At 41.7% G+C, this 21,353-nt stretch overlaps 1 protein-coding gene across 1 annotated transcript in view; it reads left to right on the top strand.

Annotated features, from left to right (window-relative positions):
- Positions 1 to 21,353, top strand: part of SORCS3 (sortilin related VPS10 domain containing receptor 3) — a 552,458-nt gene that overhangs the window by 453,772 nt on the left and 77,333 nt on the right. Inside the window, exons 10-13 of the mRNA XM_080641763.1 lie at positions 3,491 to 3,637; positions 5,206 to 5,308; positions 11,239 to 11,315; positions 14,169 to 14,260. Of these exons, the coding sequence (XP_080497889.1) occupies positions 3,491 to 3,637; positions 5,206 to 5,308; positions 11,239 to 11,315; positions 14,169 to 14,260 (419 nt within the window). The remainder of the gene's footprint in view (positions 1 to 3,490; positions 3,638 to 5,205; positions 5,309 to 11,238; positions 11,316 to 14,168; positions 14,261 to 21,353) is intronic.

Genomic DNA, 21,353 nt, shown 5'->3' with positions numbered 1-21,353 from the left:
TATTCTCTCTTGGCTTTTTTTGGTAGTCAACTCTCCTCCCACACAAATCCACTGGAAAACACTGGTCTGATTTCTCTCTTTCTCTTTCCAGTTTTGCCTTTTCTATAGTGTCATATGAATGGAATTAGTCAGTAGGTATCCTTTTGAGTCTGGCTTTTCTCAGTTAGAATGAAATTTACCCATGTTGTTGAAGGAATAGATGTCCCTTTTTATTGCTGAGTAGTATTCCATTGTTTGGTGTATCATAGTTTGTTTATTCATTCACTAGTCTGAGGGCATTTAAGTTGTTTTTTCCAGTTGTGCTTGATTATGAATAAAACTTCAATGAGTAGTCACATGAACATGAGTTTTTATTTCTCATGGGTAAATAACTAGGACTAGGATTGATAGGTTGAATGATTTATGTTTATAAAAGGCCACCAAACTAGTTGTAAAGTGGCAGTATAATTTTGCATCTTCACCAACACTTGGTATTATCAACTCTGCTTGAGTGTGTGTGTGTGTGTGTGTGTGTACATGCCTGTGTTTAGCTATTCTAAGAGGAGCATAGTGCTACCTCATTGTGGATTTAATTTGAAATTCTTCATGACAAATTGTTGGATGGATACAGTGCAACTTTCTGAGGCATCCTTAGTGTTCTGATCTCTTTGCCCATCTTATTGATCTTTCCTTGTCCATAATGGTTGCCTTCCATTCTCTGTTTTATCATGATCTTAGGTGACCCCATTTGGGCCAGATGGACAACTTCTTATAGCCTCCACAGGGACATTTTTTCCAAACTGACCTTCATAGGATTCTCACCACAGGATTGACTCTAGGGACAGCCCAAAGCAGACCATGGTAATTGCTTTTCTCAGCAGAACCCTGGCTTTCTGTCCTGAGGGCCCAAGGCGGTAAGTGACAGATGACCATGCCACCTGGACCCAATGCTCTGCCAAGGGGCCACTGTTAGTTTCCCTTTCCAATTCAAGTTGATTCCCAGAGGCAAAGTGGGCCATGCAGTCCTGACACCTTGTACTGCCCTCTTCATTGGGGGCCACCGCCAGCTGGTACCCTTCTCCTTGAACTGCTGGGGCCAACAGCAGCAGCCAGGCTTCTGATTTCAAACAGTAGGAAGAAGCATGTTTAAGGCAGATGCCAATTACTTCCTTGGATGAAGATGAGTTAAAATGTGAATCTCATTATCTAATTCATTTACAGTGTGTATAGTGTGGGCATGTTGTGTTTTATGATTTATATGTACCTACACATGTACACATACATGCATATATGAGTCTATTAGGCTGCAACATAAATATATTTTATTCTTGGTTTGCATTAAAAATTTTTGAAACCTGTTGGGCTTAGGTACACAAAAGCAAAGTGACCTCCAAACCTATATTCCATTTATATGTGATATAGAGCAAGAAGTAGTCAGTAATAATGTAAGGGCTTTGACCAATCCAAATACAAAGGGGAAGTGTTCTGGTTCCCTCAGACAAGAGGGAGAGTTGTGTGGCATTAGGTGCGTCTGCAAGAGAAAGGCCTTCAGAGCTACAGATGGGTTCCCTGGAGCTCTTAAAGCCTTCTTCCTATACCTTCTCAGTCTCTGTTCTCCCGATTTTGCTCTCAGGATGTGTGGGAAACACAGCACACACCCATCCGAGTGGTATAGCTCTCAGTGGGAAATTATGATAGTGGCCATTCCACTTGCCAAACATGCTCATTCAGAAGAACACAAGAGGTGGATGAATGGCTCATAATTTCTGCTGTAAACCACCCCACTGGAGGCAAGGGAGGGGGGGACAGGAGCCCCCAGGGGTAGACTTGGGAGTCTGACTCTGACTCTGTATTCTTTTGGGAAGTGGAGAGCAAGGTGCTATGTACATGGTGCAGGGGTGCCAGCTGGCTCAGGAGAGAGAGTCTTCAGAATCATTATCTCGTGGTTCATAGAAAATACCAAAAGGCAGAAGATCCTAAAGAAACTCAGATTGAGTTCTCAGTGAGGAATAATTGGACATCAGAGTTAAGAAAAACACCTTTGCAGCTGATGTTAAAGAGTGAGGTGTTCTGAGGGCCTCAGGCTCCAGGATGAGCGATGCCAGCCTTCCTGAAATGGCACTGACTTTAAGCAGCGAGGGTACCTCTGGGGAAGGGCAGAACCCTGCTACCACTTCCTCTCCCCCAGTTGGCTTCTCTCCTTACCCACCCCCTGGGAATCTAATTAATTCCCCTGGTGGTGTTCTCTTCTCCTTCTGACATTCTTTGTCCATTTTTGGGGGTTTGTTTTTATTGGGGTTGGCATCCTCTTCAAGGCCAGTCAGGTTAATAAAAAAAGGTTAAAAACAAATAAAAAGACTTCTTATTTCTTCAAATAAATTATGCCATTAAAAAATAAAAGAATTCCACTTTTGTGCAATTCTTTCCCACTGGCGTTCTCTCACAACTGCAATAAATCTGTTAACCATGATTCTTAAAGAATGGGGGATATATACAATTAACATTTTGAGACTCTATTACCCAGAAAACCTGCCATTAAACCTTTTGTTTATATATACTTAAGCTCTTTGAATTATGTTTTAGCTTTGGAACATGCTGGGATTGTAAGGGAAGTTAAGATAATCTTTTTTTTTTTTTATAGGATGTTGTCAATAAAATAGCTGTCCTCATTGCCCAGAACATAATAGACATAGTAGGAATAAAAGTTTGAGTGAATCTGTCCTTACTCTAGGACCCTTCTAGATCATAAATCTTTTAATCCTCTAGCTCCTTGTTTTCTGGTGATGCTCTTCTCTTTTCAAAATATTATGGGTGCGCAAATCCAATAAATGGGAATTCTGGCAAGAGGGCTCTGCATTACCTCATGTATCCATTGCCAGCCAACCGGGAGAAAACAGAAAGAGTAGGGCAGATTCTGCCTGTTTCATTGTGACCGCTGACTCAGACCCAAAGATGGTATGGGGGTTATCCATAGTCATACACTGAGCTAGTGGCACAGCCAGGGATAGGTTCCAGGTGGCCACACTGGGTCATCTTTCCAAAGCATATCTACCTCACTACTAATTGGGACACCTCAACTTCCATTATTAAAGAGTATGCCTGATGCCTTTAAAACTTGTTTATCAGCTCCCCTTTGCCCCTCTCCCCCACCAGCAAGAGGGCGGGGGGGGAGGGGTAACTCCTGCAGTTCTTATCTAGAGCTTCCACCTCAGTGGGAATGCAAAAAGTTAGGGATTGGGCCCTAGGGAACAAAGTACAGAGACATGTAAAGAGGGAAAAAGCAGGTGGGTAAGAGGGAATAGGACATGTGGGCTGGCGGGTGGAGGGTGCAGAGATGAACTTAAACTTCTTTCGAGGCCACAGGGCATATGGCATGTCTCACCATGGTCTTCCTGTCATTTTTTGTACCTCCAACATCCCATGGAAAATCCTGGGACTTCTCTCTGGGCTCCTCCAAGACTGTAGGCATTTTGGCCCAACATGGTTCTCCATCTCTCACCCTTTTTCCTAGGTAGCAGGTATCAAAGGGATATTCCTGGCAAACAAGAAGGTGGCTGAGCAGGTGAAGACATACATCACTTACAACAAGGGCAGGGATTGGCGCCTACTGCAAGCTCCAGACGTGGACCTGAGAGGAAGCCCGGTACACTGCCTGCTGGTCAGTCACCCAGTCTCATGTGAAGTCCACGGGGAAGGCTGGTTACCCGGGGAAGCTGCCCCAGGGGCTGTTTCCATATGGGTGCCCTGGGAACTTGGCCATTGATGGGCAGGGATTTCCTATGACACCCAGGTGTTGATCTGTGCACGCAGACTGTCATGCCGCTTGAGTGGAAAGTTCAGTTGAACATCAGAGGCTTTTACTGAGAAAAGACTATATGATCTAACTCTTAGTAAGATGAAGAAATGTATAAGAGAAAGTGCCTGTGTCCAGGGTCCCAGACAGCTCAGTAAAGGCAACACACCTTTAAGTGAAGCTGATATGATACAGTTTGATAAGGGTTTGGTGGAGGTCAAGGTAAGCAAAGTCCAGGAAAGGTCAGGCTGCTATGTCCACCTGGAGAAAGGAATCTACCAGCATTCCTAGGGTTGCAGCTGTATGGGATGCTGGGGTAGGAGTGATGGAGGGCAGGATGTGTAGGATGCTATTTTCTGCCTTCAGGTGCTACAACTCTAGGTGGGGAGGGAAGACAGATAATTAACAGTGATATTCACAACCCTCAGTGCCATCTTAAAGAGGACCTGTGTGAGAATTCACCTAAGGCCTCAGAAATAGTTATGTTTCTCGTTAGCAAAAAAGTTACCTTTTGCCACTTCTTTAAAAGGTTTATTAACCACTTAATCATATTGTAGACATTATTTTAAAAACTGGAGATATAGTGGTAACCAGGGCAAACATGGCCTTTCCCCTTTTGTAGTATCAGTCCAACTCCATTTTTTTTTTGGCTTGGGGGTACTAGAATGTTCAAAGACAATGCCTACCTATCTCTAAAAACTGGTCACAGCAAGACCTTCCCCAAACAAACGAACAAAAACAAACAAACAAAAACCTTATTCATGGCTTCATGAATTAACCTAATTTTCTTCTTTCCCCAATTTTGTAATTTTCCTATTTTTTTATATTTTGTAAATATAATACATCCCTATAAATCCTCTTAAAATATACCCAAATAGGGGCAAATAAATAAATGAATAACGAACACAAACATGTGTTTTAGATAATGGCTTCAAATCTTTGAAGTAAAATTCAGTGAAATTATAAGCAATAACCAAATACATAAAAACAGAAACAAGGATTGTCTGGTTGAAGAAGAGGGACAGGACCTGAGACTGTCTCACTCAGCTCCCCCTTTCCACTCCTCCCAGGGGGATCCCTCAGAAGAGCAGAGTGTGATGGTCAGCATCAGACATGGGAGAAGGCCATTACCATCCTGGGCAAGACATGGTCAGGGAGGCTTCAGTGGGCCAACCATGAACTGGATCTTGATGGATGGGATGGGGTGAGGAAGAGAGGGGGCAGCATACAGGGTGATGGGAGTGGGGCCAGGTTCTCAGGGCAGCTTCTGATGTAAACATATTGGCGATCTCAGGTAGAGATGACTCCTGCCCAAATCTAAATGTGTGACTCAATCCATCCCTTGCTGTTATTGGAAACCTAAGATCTAGTGAGGCAGGGGTGTCTGTCAGGAGCTTCCTAGAATAAAGATCTTTCCTTCTTTTCCCTCCTAGCCCTTCTGCTCCTTACACCTGCACTTGCAGACCTCTGAGAATCCATATTCCTCTGGAAGGATCTCCAGCAAGGCGACAGCCCCAGGACTTGTGGTGGCTACAGGTAAGGAAGACGTTCCCTGGGCATCTTCCTCACTGGGAGCTGCTGGATATCTTTATAACAATCTGGATTCACTTGAGCATCGGATGGAAACTACTAGGATGGGCACTCTCCCCAGGAACTAGGCAGGATACCTGGATCCCCGAGCCCATTGTCATAACCCAGGAGAAAAACTCCACACGCTTATAACTTCTAGGCTAGTGTGCCATCCACAGTCACAGAGCAGTCCCCTATGCTTGGCAAGTAGCCAGAGTTCCTCTCAAAGTAAATTGACTGATCAGAGAGATTATTTGTAACTAGAGGCCCGTTGCATGAAGATTCATGCAATAGGCCTTCCTTCCCCTGGCTGCCGGCACCAGTTTTCCTCCAGCACCCGGGATCCAGGCCTTCGCTTCCGCCACAGTGGAGAAACCAAGCCTGGAGGCTTCTCCGCTCTGGCCACAGCAGAGAAGCCGAGCCTCTTCAGTCTTCAGTCTTCAGTCTTCACTCAGGCCAGAGCCTTCAGTCTTTGCTCCACACCTGTGTATGCAAATTAACCCTCCATCTTTGTTGGGCCAATTTGCATACTCACTCCTGATTGGCTGGTGGGCATCGCAGAGGTACAATTTGCATCTTTCTCTTTTATTAGTGTAGATAGGGAATTCTCACTTGAAAAAAATGTGACATTTGAACTTCCTAGATCACCAAATGCAAGTTGGGCTAGTTCTCCCTTTACAGGGAGGATTCTTCACGAAGGGTTTCACCCCAGAGCCCTTTTTAATCCTAAGGTCTCTGGTGCATGTAAAGGTTTGTTTATACATGATTAACCACTTGGCTGAGAACCTGAGGGAGAGGGAGGAAAACTTAAGGTTGCCTTGTTAGAACCACTGTCCTCTGAACATCAGTCAGAAATGAGGATAAAGAAACTCCGAAATGAAAATGAAAGTCTCTGGGGGAAGGTGCTCTGATTAGCATGCCTTTGATTTACATACACCTTTTCAGGAATACATTGATGGCATAAAGCAAGGCAGGCTTCTAATCTTAGGAGCTAGAGCTCTGGTGATGGTCAGCTCTTTACTAATGAAAGCAGATAAACTCACAGTGACTTTCTGAGATGGCACATTCTGTTCTTTCCCATCAACCCGAAGCTCCGTCCCTACACTTACTGCTCTCCTAGACAAGGCTTCAATGCCCAAACCTCCAACTGTGTGAACTTTAAATACCACCAGTGCCCAAACTCTCTAATCAGACTGACAACTAGCATCGCCTTCTGGCATTTCAGTCAACTCCTCTCAACCCCATAAGGTGGGGACCCACCACATTTAACACCACTGGCCTCAGAGAGCTCAGGACAGTGAGAGATGAGGGAAGGCTCTGTTGCCATTCTCCTGGCTTAGGAAGTGATGGCCACACTCTGTACTGCATGGAGGTATCCCTCCCAACTCTGGGACAGCTATACTCTCTGTCTCACTCAAGGTCTGCAGGAGGCTTCGGACAGGAGTAGAAGCAACACTGGGAAACTATAATCCCTAATAAAAGTTAATATTATTTAAATGTGCAGCCAGACTCTGTTCTGTGTGGCTTCCCTACCCTGAGCTTGAGTGTTTTCATTGGCAAAGTGGGAATAATAGCAGTGCCATAATAGAATTGAATAGGAGTAAATGAAGCCTTGGATTTAAAGTGCTCAGAACAGTGCCTAGAACATATTGAATCCTGGATACATGTTACCTATTATCATCATTAATATTCCAGAAGTTAAAACCACTGTTTTTGCAACAGAAGAGGATGATTTGCTCATCTCCTTCCATAGAATCCATAAAGTAATCGTACACTTTGTATACATGGAATGAACGAATAATACCTGTTAGCCCTGTTGTGCTGCTTTGCAGGCTGAGCTCTGACCATTGTTAGCCTGTGAATGTGGCTTAGTTCTTTAACCCCTGGGCTTTGCTTTCCTCATCTATAAAACAGGGATGTTTTCTATCCTGTGACGGCATTTAAGAATTAGAGATAGGAGAGTGTGTCTACAAGACCCAGCAAAGTGCTCAGAGCATAGTGGTAGTTGTTATTACTTGTGACCAGCATGTGCCTCTAAATTAGTCTAATGCCAAGGCTTTATAAATGAGTAAGCCTGCAGACATTAAAGATTTGGTTTTTATTTTTATCCCATAGATATATATCAGAATTGACTAACTTATTTTTCTCTTCCCTTTTTAACTCTTGTAACTTTGCATGGCTTTTTGCCAGACTGTGGGATATTGGAGGGATATAACATAGCTGACAAGATCTTTTTTTTTTTTAATATATTTTATTGATTTTTTACAGAGAGGAAGGAAGAGTGATAGATAGTCAGAAACATCGATGAGAGAGAAACATCGATCAGCTGCCTCCTGCACACCTCCCACTGGGGATGTGCCCACAACCAAGCTACATGCCCTTGACCGGAATCGAACCTGGGACCCTTCAGTCCGCAGGCTGACGCTCTATCCACTGAGCCAAACCGGTTTTGGCAAGATCTTGATGAAGGTGACCTGGATCACTGACATGACTCCTCATACCCAGCTTCTCCTTACCCTGCTTGCTAACTCTCCCTGCCAAGTCATTTGCTATAAAAATAATTACAAAGTTAGCCAAGGGTTTCTTCGGTGGCCTGCATGGAGTTGTCTCTCCAGGGCCCTTTCCTCTATCCAAGCATTTATCTTGCCTTTGAGTGTCAGTGACCCAGGGCTCTCTCCCCGCCACTCCTACTACTCACTGCTTCTTCCCATCACTGACTGAGATGTGGTTTCAGGGGAGCTGCATACCCTGAAGAAAGTATGCCCCAGGATTCATCTTTAATTTCTGTTGAGACCATCAGGAGACAGGTGGAATTCCAGTCTAGAGAGTGTGGCAATTGCTTTTTGCAAGAAGAAACACTAGAGTTCTTGCCATTGTGGTTTCAAGCTAGTACTCAAGACCTCACATCCTCACCATGGCTTGCAGTGTGCAAAATACTTTCCTGGCCTTTGTTACACAAGGACCCTATGGTGTAGAAAAGGCTATTACTCTTCTCAATTACTGTTGAAGAGAGAGAGGATAAGGGGGAAGAAGTGTTGTGCCCACACCCACATTCCCTCTGGCTCCAAGACTAGTCTGTCAAGTAACCATTCAGCCAGACTTAGCCTGAGCCCCTTCACCTACCAGCTCTACAACTAACAGGGGCTCCCTGCCATGCCTCCTATAAATTCTGAATGTTCAAACCTTAGTGTTGTCCCTCTGAGGAGACACTTTCCCTCCCTGCAGTGGATTGTAAACTCTGCTTTCTCCTCCTCTGAGCCCTAAATTGCTCTGGGGAGACATCCATGATGGTGAAAGAAGCATCTCTAACTCCAGAGACTCCAAAATCTCCTATCTATCTATCTATCTATCTATCTATCTATCTATCTATCTATCTATCATCTATCTATCTATCTTTCACCTTTCTTTCCCAAGTTTTTAAGGAATAGAAAAAGGTAACCCTGGAGGAACTGGGGAGTAAACAAGTTGTTTAGAGCTGCCAAAATGTATGGTGGCGAACCTCCATGATTTGGCAGCTATGCTATTGGTGAGAGAAGCTCCCTGTTCTCCATCTCCCACCTCCTTCCTCCCACCTGTCACATCACTTAAGTGGGGAACAGTGACACCTCCCAACCTGGCCAATGGCTGGCCGCTGTGGTAACCTTTTCACTTCCATTTTAACCAGTGAGGACCATTATTCAAATCTTCCTTCTCTGACACCATAGGCCAGACTCTTCCTGTCAGAGATTTCCCATGGGACCACTTAGGGACTAAACCTGCTCAAATATAAGATCATCCTGGAAACACTCTCAGTGTCCCTCCATCTGGGAATTGACTTTTTGGTCCCTGGGATCAGCAGCATTTCTTTCAGGGTTCCTTTCAATTGACAGAAGATATTTCCAAAAACAGACTTTATTTTTAGCCTTGGATTCTCACCACTGCAAAGACTCCACAATCAATTTTATTTGAGCTTTGAAAGAGAGGCTGAGGACGTTGGCAGGAAAAGTTTTGGAAGAGGGTAAAAGGTGATGAGACATATCCTAAAAGTCCATGACAGAGATGGCAGATTCTGGCTCTCTCTCTCTTTCTCTCTCCCCCCCCCCCTCTCCCCTTTCTCTCCCCCACTCTACTCTCTCCCACTCTTTCTCCCTCTATCCCACCCACCCTTGGAAGACATTGCTAACCAATCACCACACTCTATTCTGTTTACATCAAATATAACTTCAGAATCCTATCAGTTCTATAATCTAGGCCAGTGGTTGGCAAACTCATTAGTCAACAGAGCCAAATATCAACAGTACAATGATTGAAATTTCTTTTGAGAGCCAAATTTTTTAAACTTAAACTTCTTCTAATGCCACTTCTTCAAAATAGACTCGCCCAGGCCATGGCATTTTGTGGAAGAGTCACATTCAAGGGGCCAAAGAGCTGCATGTGGCTCATGAATCGCAGTTCGCCGACCACGGATCTAGGCAACCATTGCCAAGCAAACCATTCTCTGCCCTATCCTTCTTATCTTTATCTGTATCTTCCAAAACCTGTATCTGGAGAATGGGATTCCAAATTCAGGATAGATATCCCCAGAGCTGCCTGCCATGCCGCCCCCCCACCTCCTGCCTGAGCCCTGAGCCCTGAGCCCTGAGCCCTGGGGTTATTTTTGGAAACCTGAGAGTCAAAACGAGTAGTCTAGCTGTGTGCTCCTGATGCTGATGGGAGCTTGACAAGCTGGAGTCTGACTTTAATTTCTTATTTTGAAACATTAAATGTCAGAAACTCAATTAACATTTTCATTATTGCATTTTCATTGTGTTCTTATTTAGGCTACAGGTGTGTGGGAGCCAACATTCCCTTCCTGCTTTTTTAAAAGAAAAAACATCAGTCAAAATGATACATTCTTACATGTTTAGTACTTTCCTGGTTCTCAGTACCTCCCCAAATGCACATCAGCCTTGGAACACGATTCAATCATGTACCTACTCATTCATTCATTCCACAATTAATATTGAGCAACTAAGTACTACATTTGCAACACTGTTTTAAGCTCTGTGGAGGATGGGGTGTCCACTGGGGACACTTGGAAAATACAAATATACTAGAACATCACAATCACTTTCTTTTATAATAAATATAACCACAAGGTGATGAAGTACAAGAGGAAGAAAAAGAAGGCGAGAGAAAAAGAAAGAAGGGATAGAGGCAGTAAGTGTGGCCAGTCTAGGCATGGTGACTGCTTTACCCGGCATGCTTGATGGTCATGGTCTGCTAAGTATAGTTGTCTTATTCTGAGCACTCTATAGTTTAGGTTACATCGTCTATACTATTGGGTTACTCAGCTGCCTGGCACTGCAAGAGACATGTTGACAGTTAAAGTAGAAAACACATATACAGACACACATATGGATACACACACATACACACACATAAACAGGCACATACACACACATATCTTTCTGATATATATATGGAGGAAGGTGTTCTCGCTCCAGCTTCTTCATACATGTCTACTCTTCCACTCTTTGCCACCTTCAGGAAATACCTGTTGAGATCGATTCTTAAGAAATTATTAGTGTACAGCAAGCATGTCAAACTTGCGGTCGAGGCATGCAGCCTGCCAGTGCAGTTTGACATGCTTGGTGTACAGGATGAATAGTCCAAGAGATCCAAACTAATTAGTATTCAGCCTTTGAGATTTTACCATTTAAAGACTCATTCCTGTCACATTGTTTACTTTTTTCTCATACTGGGTTTATCTTCCTGTTGGGTTTTTGATATGACACCAAGAAAGAAAGTGTACAAATAAACCTAAACATCACTTGGAGAACCTTTACTCACTGTTCCCCTCTCCCCTCTCCTCTAACGCCAAGCCCTCGTAATCTGTCAACTGCCTGACTCTTTCAAATACTCTGTTTATGTTTCAGGCAACATTGGCCCGGAGCTCTCATATACTGATATCAGTGTGTTCATCTCTTCTGATGGGGGCAACACGTGGAGACAGGTAACTGGGAGATTCAGGGACAGGGAAGAGGCATTTTGGGCAATCTCTGCCAAACTATCACCTTCCTATAGATTCTCAGGTTCATTAGGTCCTTGTGGTTGCAAAGAAATGGAAACAGCTGTTCAGTTTGGTCAATTGGGCCAGCAGATTAGATGGCCAATGGGGTCAAATGGGAAGACCACTGGGCAGGGAATAGGAGGAACTGGAATATTCTCAATTCCTTCATTCTTTTATTCAGCAATATGTATGGAACAGTCACTAGATGTGAAGAACTATGCTAGTTGCTAGGGATGCAACCAATAACATGTTTCTGTCATTAATGTGCCATGGAATCTTCTTGGCAAAGAGGTCTCTTCACCTTTCTGTTTGTTTCTTTCCCTGCAAGATGAAGGAGATACTATTAAACCAGCAAAGCTATGGAAGTCTGTGGTTAAGTATTGTGTAGGTCCAGCCATCAGGGAGTACAAAAAAGCTTCATAAATACATGGATACATGAAAAAATAATTCAGTTGTACAAACATTTGGAGCAGTGCTGTCCAATATAACTTCAGCAGTGATAGAAATGTTCTGTATCTGTGCTGTCCCATGTGGTTACTGAGCACTTGAAATGTGGCCAGTGTGATAGAGAAACTGAATTTTGAATTTTGTTTTAATCAATCTAAATTTGAATAGTCTCATGCGGCTACTCTATTGGACAACACAGATTTATGCAGTGTCAACTAGGTGTCAAGTACCAAACCGAGAAAGCAGTTGAATATTTCTGATTCCTTTTCTCAAGGAGCTCAAAATTACGTAGAGGAAATGAGCTCATAACTAACTAGAGCTTAGGGTGATTGTTTCAGTGGCATTGTTAGCACATAGAGAAAGAAAAGGAAGGAGTTGTTCTACTTGGGGAAACTGGGAAAGACTTTATAAGATGAGCTGACATTTTACTAAGTCTTAAACGTAAGAAGATTTCTACCTGGGAAGGAAATGGGAAGAGCATAGGATATCTTTTCTTAAAAAATATATTTTTAAAATTAATTTCAGAGAGGAAGGGAGAGAGAGAGAGATAGAAACATCAATGATGAGAGAGAATCATTGATAAGCTGCCTCCTGCACACCCCACACTGGGGATTGAGCCTGCAACCCAGGCATATGCCCTGACTAGGAATCGAACTGTGACCTCCTGGTTCATAGGTGACACTGAGCCATGCCAGCCAGGAGGAATATCTTAATGATAGTGAAGTCACCATATAAAATCTAGTCGGATAAGTTCCTGTTTTGAACCCTTAGTAAAGATTATCATCACTGTCACCAACATCATCACCACCACCCCCATTGCCACCACTGTCACCACTACCACTTTCCAAAAAAATTTACCAAGGACCTACTAGACACAACCAAGTAGTTCAAGGCATACAACAAGGCCATAATCAGGTGGATAACGAACAGACACATAAATGAAAACATACCTTCAAAACATAAGATAACCTATTATAAGTACCCAATGAGGGTAAAAGCTGCGATGCAAACTCTTCTGGTATAGAACATCCAAAACCACAAACCATTGACCCTACAACTCAAGGAATAGCTCATTCACCCAAGTGGTGACTGCAACAGTCTGTCCTTGTGCTGTCACTACTTTGACATTCTTTCCTCTTTCCCAGGTTTGGAGTTTTTGTTTATATCTGAAATATAAATGAATCTTCCTTATGTTCTTTGTGCATTAAGACTCACTATTAGTATGGACATTTTTCTTTCCTTAAAACTCAAATATGGAAATGAAAACCAATTGAGGTTTGTCCTGAGAATCCACTTTTTTTCCCCTATAGTGTTTCCTGGGCCATATGTGTAAGAGGCTCCATTCCTCCTAGTACCTCCCTTCTGAATTTGCCTATTCCTCCTTACACCTTCTGGTACTTCTCACTTAACTCACATCCCATCCTCTCCATCCAGGCTACAAGAAGCATCATTAGTGCTTAAAAGTTAAAGGAATTCCCCAACTCCACTTTTCTCTGGAAGATTTTAAGTAGGAGGTTGATTCTCTGCTGGAGAGATGTGTTTTTTTTTCCTATTTAGGTCAGGTTGGAGGTTTGAAAGTCATATGTACCAGAAGCATTGTGATATGTGGGATTAGGTTAAACGTTCTCTTAAGTAAGAGCCTTGCATTATAGCAGATGCATAGTAAATGCCTATGTAGATGGATGGATCACAGAATGAGTGAATGAGTGAGTGGATGGATAAATAGATGATAGAAAATGGATAAATCAAATAATGAATTACTTTAGGTCCCCAGGAATAAGATTTTTCCATGAGCATTTATTGTAAAGATCCCTAAGCACCAAACTTAGGTTTTTATCCATCTTGCAGGGAAACCTAGGAGGTGGTGGCTAAGTGTAAGAACTCAGTCATCATAATTTCTAAAGAAAAGTATTTTATCTTCCTAGATAATTATAAATAGCACTATAAGACACAGAGCATTTATAAATTAGCCAACATCTGCATAGTTGAGGAGGAAGAGAGAACTGAATAGTAACCTACTCAAATAAAGATGGGGAAGCTTTTTGAGTAATATTTTCCTTTGGAATATCCAGTTGAACATGCATGGTGTTGCCTCCTTTTCTTGTAGCACACTGGCTCACAGTGCTAGTGGAAAGAGCCATCAGAAAGCCATTTCCTTAGTCTAGGGAGAGTTATTCGTTCTCTGCAAGCCCATTTCCTTACCTGTTCAATGGGGGTGATAATACTTGCTAAATTGCCTGATAGGGTTGTTGGAAGAAGAAACATGTATGTGAAAAACTTGTAAACTGTGAAGCACTGTGCAAATGTAAGGTATTGCTATGATTGTTGTTGTTGTTGTTGTTGTTCCAGATCTTTGATGAAGAGTACAATGTCTGGTTCCTAGACTGGGGTGGCGCCCTCGTGGCCATGAAACACACACCTCTGCCAGTCAGGCATTTGTGGTAAGGACAGCTCCCTACCCTGTTCATGAGCAGGAAGGATTGGGACAAGTTACTCTGCATGGTTTTGTGGGTTTTGTGCCCATTCACCCATTTCCTCAATCATGTATTCATCCATCCATCCACTTAATATACATTATATCCTCTAACTCTTAGATAATAGTAGTAAGCCAGATAATTTAGGTGGGGAAATATGATGTATAGAGTGTGATGGTAGGAATAGGTGCTCAGATAAGGCAAAAAAAAGGGGGGGGGGCAGGAATGACTTCTGAGTTCAAACAGACAAGATTAAGAATCCAAAATATGTGAGATGGAAATTGCTTTAAGAAGAATGTTAGTGCATATAGCAAATACTAAGTTCAGATCTAGATAATTTGGATTTGAGTTGTCTATAAATATTCAAGCAGAGATGATCATTCGCTGTCAGATTTATGCATCTGAAAACAAGGCCAGAGTTCTGGGGTGACACTCTAGATTTGGAGTTGTTTAGCCATTAGTTGGTAGGTAAAGCCATGGAGGTGGGGGTCAGTTTCTCACGAGAGTATGTACAACAAGGAGAGACCAAGGACTCCTATGGAACACTGATGAACACTAACATGCAGAGCGGAAGAAGAAATTATTGAACAGACTAAGAAGAAATAGCCAAAAAGCTAAAAACCCAGAAGAAATATTTTCCTACATGCTGAAAGAAGAGGTGATCAATAGCCCCAAGTTTTATAATCAGATATATCAGTTATGGGGTAAAAAATATATAGGATTAAGGAATGTAAGATATCATTGGTGATCTTTGTCAGAGTACGTTCAAGAGAGGAGGAGTTAAAAGGTAGATCGCAATAGATTTATGAATGAATGAATAAATGAATGAATGAATGAAAAGCAATGGGGTAACGAAGTGCAGATAATTCTTTTCAAGAAAGTATATTATGGAAGTTGAGATACATACATACACACATAGTGAGGACAAATAGCTGAGTGAGGATATATTATGATGATGATGATGATGATGCTGTTAATGATGATGATGCTGTTGTTTGCTTTTGTTTGGGGAAAGGGTTGGATAAGTCTCATGTGTGTCTATATCCTGAAGGGTAAGAATTTTAAGTGCAGCTAAGTGAACATATGAACGTGAATATTTGGTGGTAGAGAGTATGTTGTCTAGAGTGCAGTTGGGATCAGATTAGCCATGGGCTGGAAGGTGGACTCTGGCTTAAATACCAGGCCCATGATTTGTGTAGTAAGAGTTTTTAGAGATTTTTACTGAGAAGTATTAGATTGTAATTAGGAAACAGCATAGGATCCCCAGATGCCAAATCTAAGTGTTAGCCACCTTGTCAAGGGCTTAAGAAGGTTTCTCTCCATCTAGCCATTTATTAAGTTAAACCGTATGAAATTGCCATTTTTGTAAGTCAAAATGGAGAAATATTATCAGTTTCTTAGAGCTCAGCCCAGCGTGAAGTAAAATGATTACACCTACCACTATAACTTCTTAGAAAGAGATTATGACAATACATTTTAAACTGATACATGGAGACATTTGCAAAAAAGTGCTCTACCAACTCAAGAATGAGCTTGTAAAAGTTCCCAGTGTAATTGTTTATCATCCTTTTACTGCTGATCATATACTTTTTGGGTAGTATCAGAGGAGTGGAAATAGGTGGTTTTAATGATAGTCAGCAATTACTGAAGGATTATTACATTCCCGACTCTGTCCTAAACCTTTACATGAATTATCTGAGTTACTTCTGGAAACAACCCTATGTATTGGGTACTCTTTTTATCACATATTTATAGTGGCATTGAAATGCAGACATATTAAATACCTTGCTCAAAGCTACACAGTTAGTACTGGCAGCACTAAGTTGGGTCTCTGTAAAGATGCACTTCTGTTTTAATCACTCATTTCCCAGATACTTTAATGAGTACACAGAGGTTTGTCACATGCACTGCCTTCTGGAAAATTATAGTCAAAGAGTTTTGATAGTGCACATATCACCAAAAATCAAAGCAATGCCTGATAAAGGGTGTTGGATGTATATATTGCTGGGATCCTAAAGGAGTCTAATATGAAAGGGGATTTCATGAAGCAGGTGGCATGAGGGCTTATCCTTGAAAAAAGGATGCTGGGAGTAGGAAGAATGATGGGAGGCAAGTTAAAGGAAGAGAAAACTTGACCAAAGCCAGGAATTCAGAAAATGTTGGGAGTGTTCCTAAGACTCTATTTGGTAGGAATTAAGAATGTAAATAAGTAAGGTTGCATAGGATTACGAAGAGCTTAAATGCCAGTTTAAGGGGTTCCATGTTGAATCTGTATGTAATTCCTCCCACTATGAAGATCTGTCTCTCCTGTGGAGGGAAGAGCTCTCTCTATTTTGGCTAAGTAGGACTTGTACTCTCAGAGACAATAGCTTGACTATTAAAACAAGTTTGTTTGTTAACCAGTGTTTCTCAGCCCCTATCATGATGTTTTAAGAACCTGCATCTAAATCCCAGTTAGAGAATTGTTAAGTGCTCCCTGGACAGATATAACTGGACAGATTTCGTCCACTTAAGTCCTAGGAGAAGAGGGTGTCAACCCCATCTTACTCTTGAGCATCACCCTCCTGCTCTTCTCCATCATTATAGTAGTAACCTAGGATTTACTTAATGGTGGGTTTGTAAAGCCTTTTGCACAAATGTTTTCTTGTTTTAAGGGAATAAGAAGTTTGTATTGGTGTTGTCCTTGTTGTTTCCTTTTGGTGAGAGAAGAAGAGAGTAGATTTGGCCTGAAAGAAGAGTATGGAGCAGAGGAACTAGAAAGAGTTTTGGCTTTGTCTAATATTAGCATCCTCACATCTGACTCTGTAGTCTGTTCTACAAAGTTTCTCTCCAGGGACCTGATCACTTTCAGATGGAGCACTTTTCTGGAAATTTCTGGAAGGAAACCATCTTAAGTTGGGAAAATTATTTAATACTAGAGGCCCATTGCACAAAGATTCGTGCAATAGGCCTTCCTTCCCCTGGCTGCCGGCACTGGTTTTCCTTCGGCACCTGGGACCCAGGCCTTCGCTGCAGCTGCAGCGGAGAAGCCAAGCCTCTTTAGTCTTCAGTCTTCTGTCGTCTTCAGTCTTCAGTCTTCAATCATCTTCAGTCTTCACTCGGGCCAGAGCCTTCAGTCTTTGCTCTGTGCCTGCCTATGCAAATTAACCTGCCATCTTTGTTGGGTTAATTTGCATACTCACTCCTGATTGGCTGGTGGGTATCTCGGAGGTATGGTCAATTTGCATATTTCTCTTTTATTAGTGTAGATTCTCTCAGGGATATGTAAGTAGGATCAAATCATGCCTTTCAAAGTCATCAATACTAAGTTTGAGTTTCCTTTTCTGTGATGTATCTCTTCTGTTAGGTGAAAAATATTTATAAAACTCAGTAAAAATAAACCGCATTCCCATTGAATTACCTCTTATAATAATAATGATAGTACCACTCTCCAATTGTTCACCTAGTCCAACTTACACAGGATAAAAAATGATTTTTCAAACTAAGCTTTTGAGATAGGATTTTCTTCATATAAAGGAAATTGACACTGTCATTTGTCATAAATGCTACAAATGTTTCCCTGAACTTGGACACCACCCATGATTTCTGCTTGCTTGCTTATCTGTGAATGTCTTTCTAAAATCATGCCTACAGTTGTTAAATGCCAGCTATTGTTTCAGAAAACAACCACAAATAACTAATTCAGGAATTCTCCTTTGAACTTCTATTTCAAATGCTAAGTGAATGTTTTATAAGGGCTTGACCATAGCATTATCATCAATGTTTCCTTAAGAAATTCTTGACTGATTTTTGTCTCCTGCTTATGAATTGCAAGCTTGAGAAACTCCAACTCATTTTCTTCATTACCAGTGGTTTCTAATTAAGTCACAACCTTCAAGATAAACACATAGCTCACTTTTAGTGGAAGAAAGGTTAAGTAATTAGTTCATTGTTATTTTCTATTATATGTCTCAGACTGATATCATTTCATATACAGCTGTATATATATTTGCATAGGAAAAAGACACCAGCTTACCCACTCTCACACAAAGGTATTATGGCTCTCAAATTTAATAATAGCTACATTGCCTTTTAGAGAAAATTGGTGTCATAATTGAAAAATGGGAGAAACTGTAGCTAAGTTAACAAGGCATGCTGTTTCCCATAAATTGAAATGATAGGGAGCTAGATATGCATGAAGACAAAACAGCATACAAATGAACCCATCTATTTGTGACCAGGTACATTTGGATGTATATTCAAAACCTAAGTGGTATTTCAAGTTAGCCTTCCACCCAGCATTACGTTTGTATGTTAGAAGCATTAGAGTGAAGTGAACAATGGAGTCCCATGGCTTCAGTGCTCTAATGAAAACTCACAATAGACAGAACTACTAATCGGCAGGTAGACTGGGATCCTATCGTTTGCTTAGCTCTGACAAGCTGTCAGTGTCTCCTTTCAATGGGTTGTTCTTGGAAATTGAAAGTGAAACATCACCGGGCCTTTTTTGTTCCTTTGTTCTTCCATAAATGGATGTGAGCACCAGCTTTTTGTTCAGAGAAACATTCACAGGAAAACAATAGTTTCACCACATATGTATCTTTGTGAAATGAAAGGCATCTACTATTCTGAAGACCTCACCAGTGGCTAAAATGCTAGCACCTCATGCATTGCAATTAAAATAAAATAAAATAAAATAAAATAAAATAAAGTAAAATAAAATAGAACAATACACCTCATGGAAGGGAGGGACATTGATTCGCAATGACCATTATAACTCTACTAGAGGCCCAGTGCACAAAATTCATCCATGAAGGGGGTATGTGTCCCTCAGCCCAGCCTGCACTCTCTCCAATCTGGGACCCCTCAAGAGATGTTTGACTGCCCGTTTAACCGGAAATTGGACATGCCTCTCACAATCCAGGACTGCTAGCTCCCAACCACTCGCCTGCTTGCCTGCCTGATCGTCCCTAACTGCTTCTGCCTGCCAGCCTGGTCACCCCCTAACCACTCCCCTGCCAGCCTGATCAACACCTAACTGCTTCCCTGCCAGCCTGATTGCCCCTAACTGCCCTCATCTGCCAGCCTGGTCACCCCTAACTGTCCTCCCCTGCAGGCCTAGTCACCCCCAACTGCTCTCCCCTGCTGGCTCAGTCACCTCCAACTGCCCTCCCTTGCCAGCCTGGTTGCCCCTAACTGTCCTCCCTTGCCAGCCTGGTCATCACCAACTGCCCTCCCCTGCAGGCCTGGACCCCTCCAACTGCCCTACCCTGCTGGCCTGATCACCCACAACTGCCCTCTCCTGCTGGCCATCTTATGGTGGCCATCTTGTGTCCACATGGGGGCAGCCATCTTTGACCACATGGGGTGGCCATCTTGTGTGTTGGAATGATGGTCAATTTGCATATTACTCTTTTATTAGATAGGCTTTCTGTGCTAGACACTTCTGGGGAGGGCTCTGGTTGTTCCTGGAAGATTCTGTTCTGTTTTAGTGGAAGTTATCTCTATATCATAAAGTCATAGAATGGTTTTATAAGACATGTCTACTTTCACAAACCCAGCATAGCAAATATCTCTGTGACATCTAAGAGGCTCTGTCTACTTGACTAGGGTTTCACGGTGCTGACAAACATGCAATACCCAAGACAAAGAGTTCCCATCTCATGAAAGATTGTTTTTGTGCTGAGCAATAATAAGCCTACTTGTAACTCCTCTCCATCAGTCCTTGTTCTGCTGGACGGATCTATGCAGAATCTTTGCTCCAGAATTGCATGTGATTATTAGACCTGGGGAAAGGACCACAGTTGGAAAGGACCTCAAGAGATTTCTTTGTCTAGTCTTTACAAGTTCTGGAGAATAATCAGATATGCAGTTCAAGACATATACATTTTTCATTTATTCCTCACATATTCATTGAGCATATACCATTTATCCACCATTAGTGTAAGGATTGGGATATACCAATGAACAAAACAAAATTTTGGAGAGCTTATATTCTTGTATACAAATATTTGACTCTGATCTTTAGAAGAATTATGAGAATGGAAATCTTTTCTCCCTTATTCCATCTGTATTCTTAAAATTTTTATGCATTAACTATATTTTTTTAAGTTTTATTCAAAGACATTATGCATTTCAGCAGCCAACAGATATGATTGTTTTTGTTTGTTTAACTATTTGGAAGATTTCTACTAAAAATATTATAAGGCAATGGTAATTTATTTAGCTCTATTATTCTTTTCCCTAAGCTATCTTCAAGTCATACAACCTGTTTCTAGAACAACCTGCTTTTTACCTTTAATCACATTAATTTTCAGTCAGTTTTCTACAGTGATTGAAACTGAACATAGTATTTAGGATCTGGTAGAAGGATAATTTATTTTATTATGCATGCTATCTGTCTGTGAACACATGCTAGACTCAGTGGCTTGATTACCTCTCACCATAGTGACATTTACGGGAAATATTTACCTTGAAACTGACAATGATGCTGGTTTGTTTAGCTTGAGTTTATCATTAGTTACTATTCTCCTTTCTCCAACTATGGGCCTTTTTAAAAAATGAAAGTAAGTATCATGCTTTAATTTGGTCTTACTTATAAGTGACTTCTAAATCTACATTGCCAGCTTTGATCACACCCCAGAAATGCGGATCCATCCATCCAAAGGCCTCCTTGACAGGGTCACAACTTGGAAGCCCAAAAAGCACTTAAATCCTGATGTGGACCAAACAGAAACAAACAAATAGAAAAAAAGCTTTGCTTCTCTTTTTCTTTCCATTTCCCCATCTCAGTTGCTTCACCCTCCAAATTCACATTGTCCATTATTTCTTTCTACTACACAGGCAATCATATACATTCTATCACCAAATCCTATTTATTTCACCTCTAAAATATCCTAAGTCTTTCCATCTTATTCTATCTCTACTGTTATAACCTTTGTCCAAACCTCCCCTCTAACTTGGTCTCTGGCTATTGCCAAACTTCCCCCCCAATATCTTCTTACATCCACTTTGGCCTGAGCCACTTTGGCCTGACAGTCCACTCACCACACACACACACACACACAAGTTATATTTTAAA

The sequence above is a fragment of the Plecotus auritus genome (genome assembly GCF_963455305.1).
Source record: "Plecotus auritus genome assembly, chromosome: 9".
NCBI classification, from domain to species: domain Eukaryota; kingdom Metazoa; phylum Chordata; class Mammalia; order Chiroptera; family Vespertilionidae; genus Plecotus; species Plecotus auritus.
The sequence above is the reverse complement of the archived record's forward strand: the minus strand, read 5'-3'. Positions and strand labels throughout refer to the sequence as shown.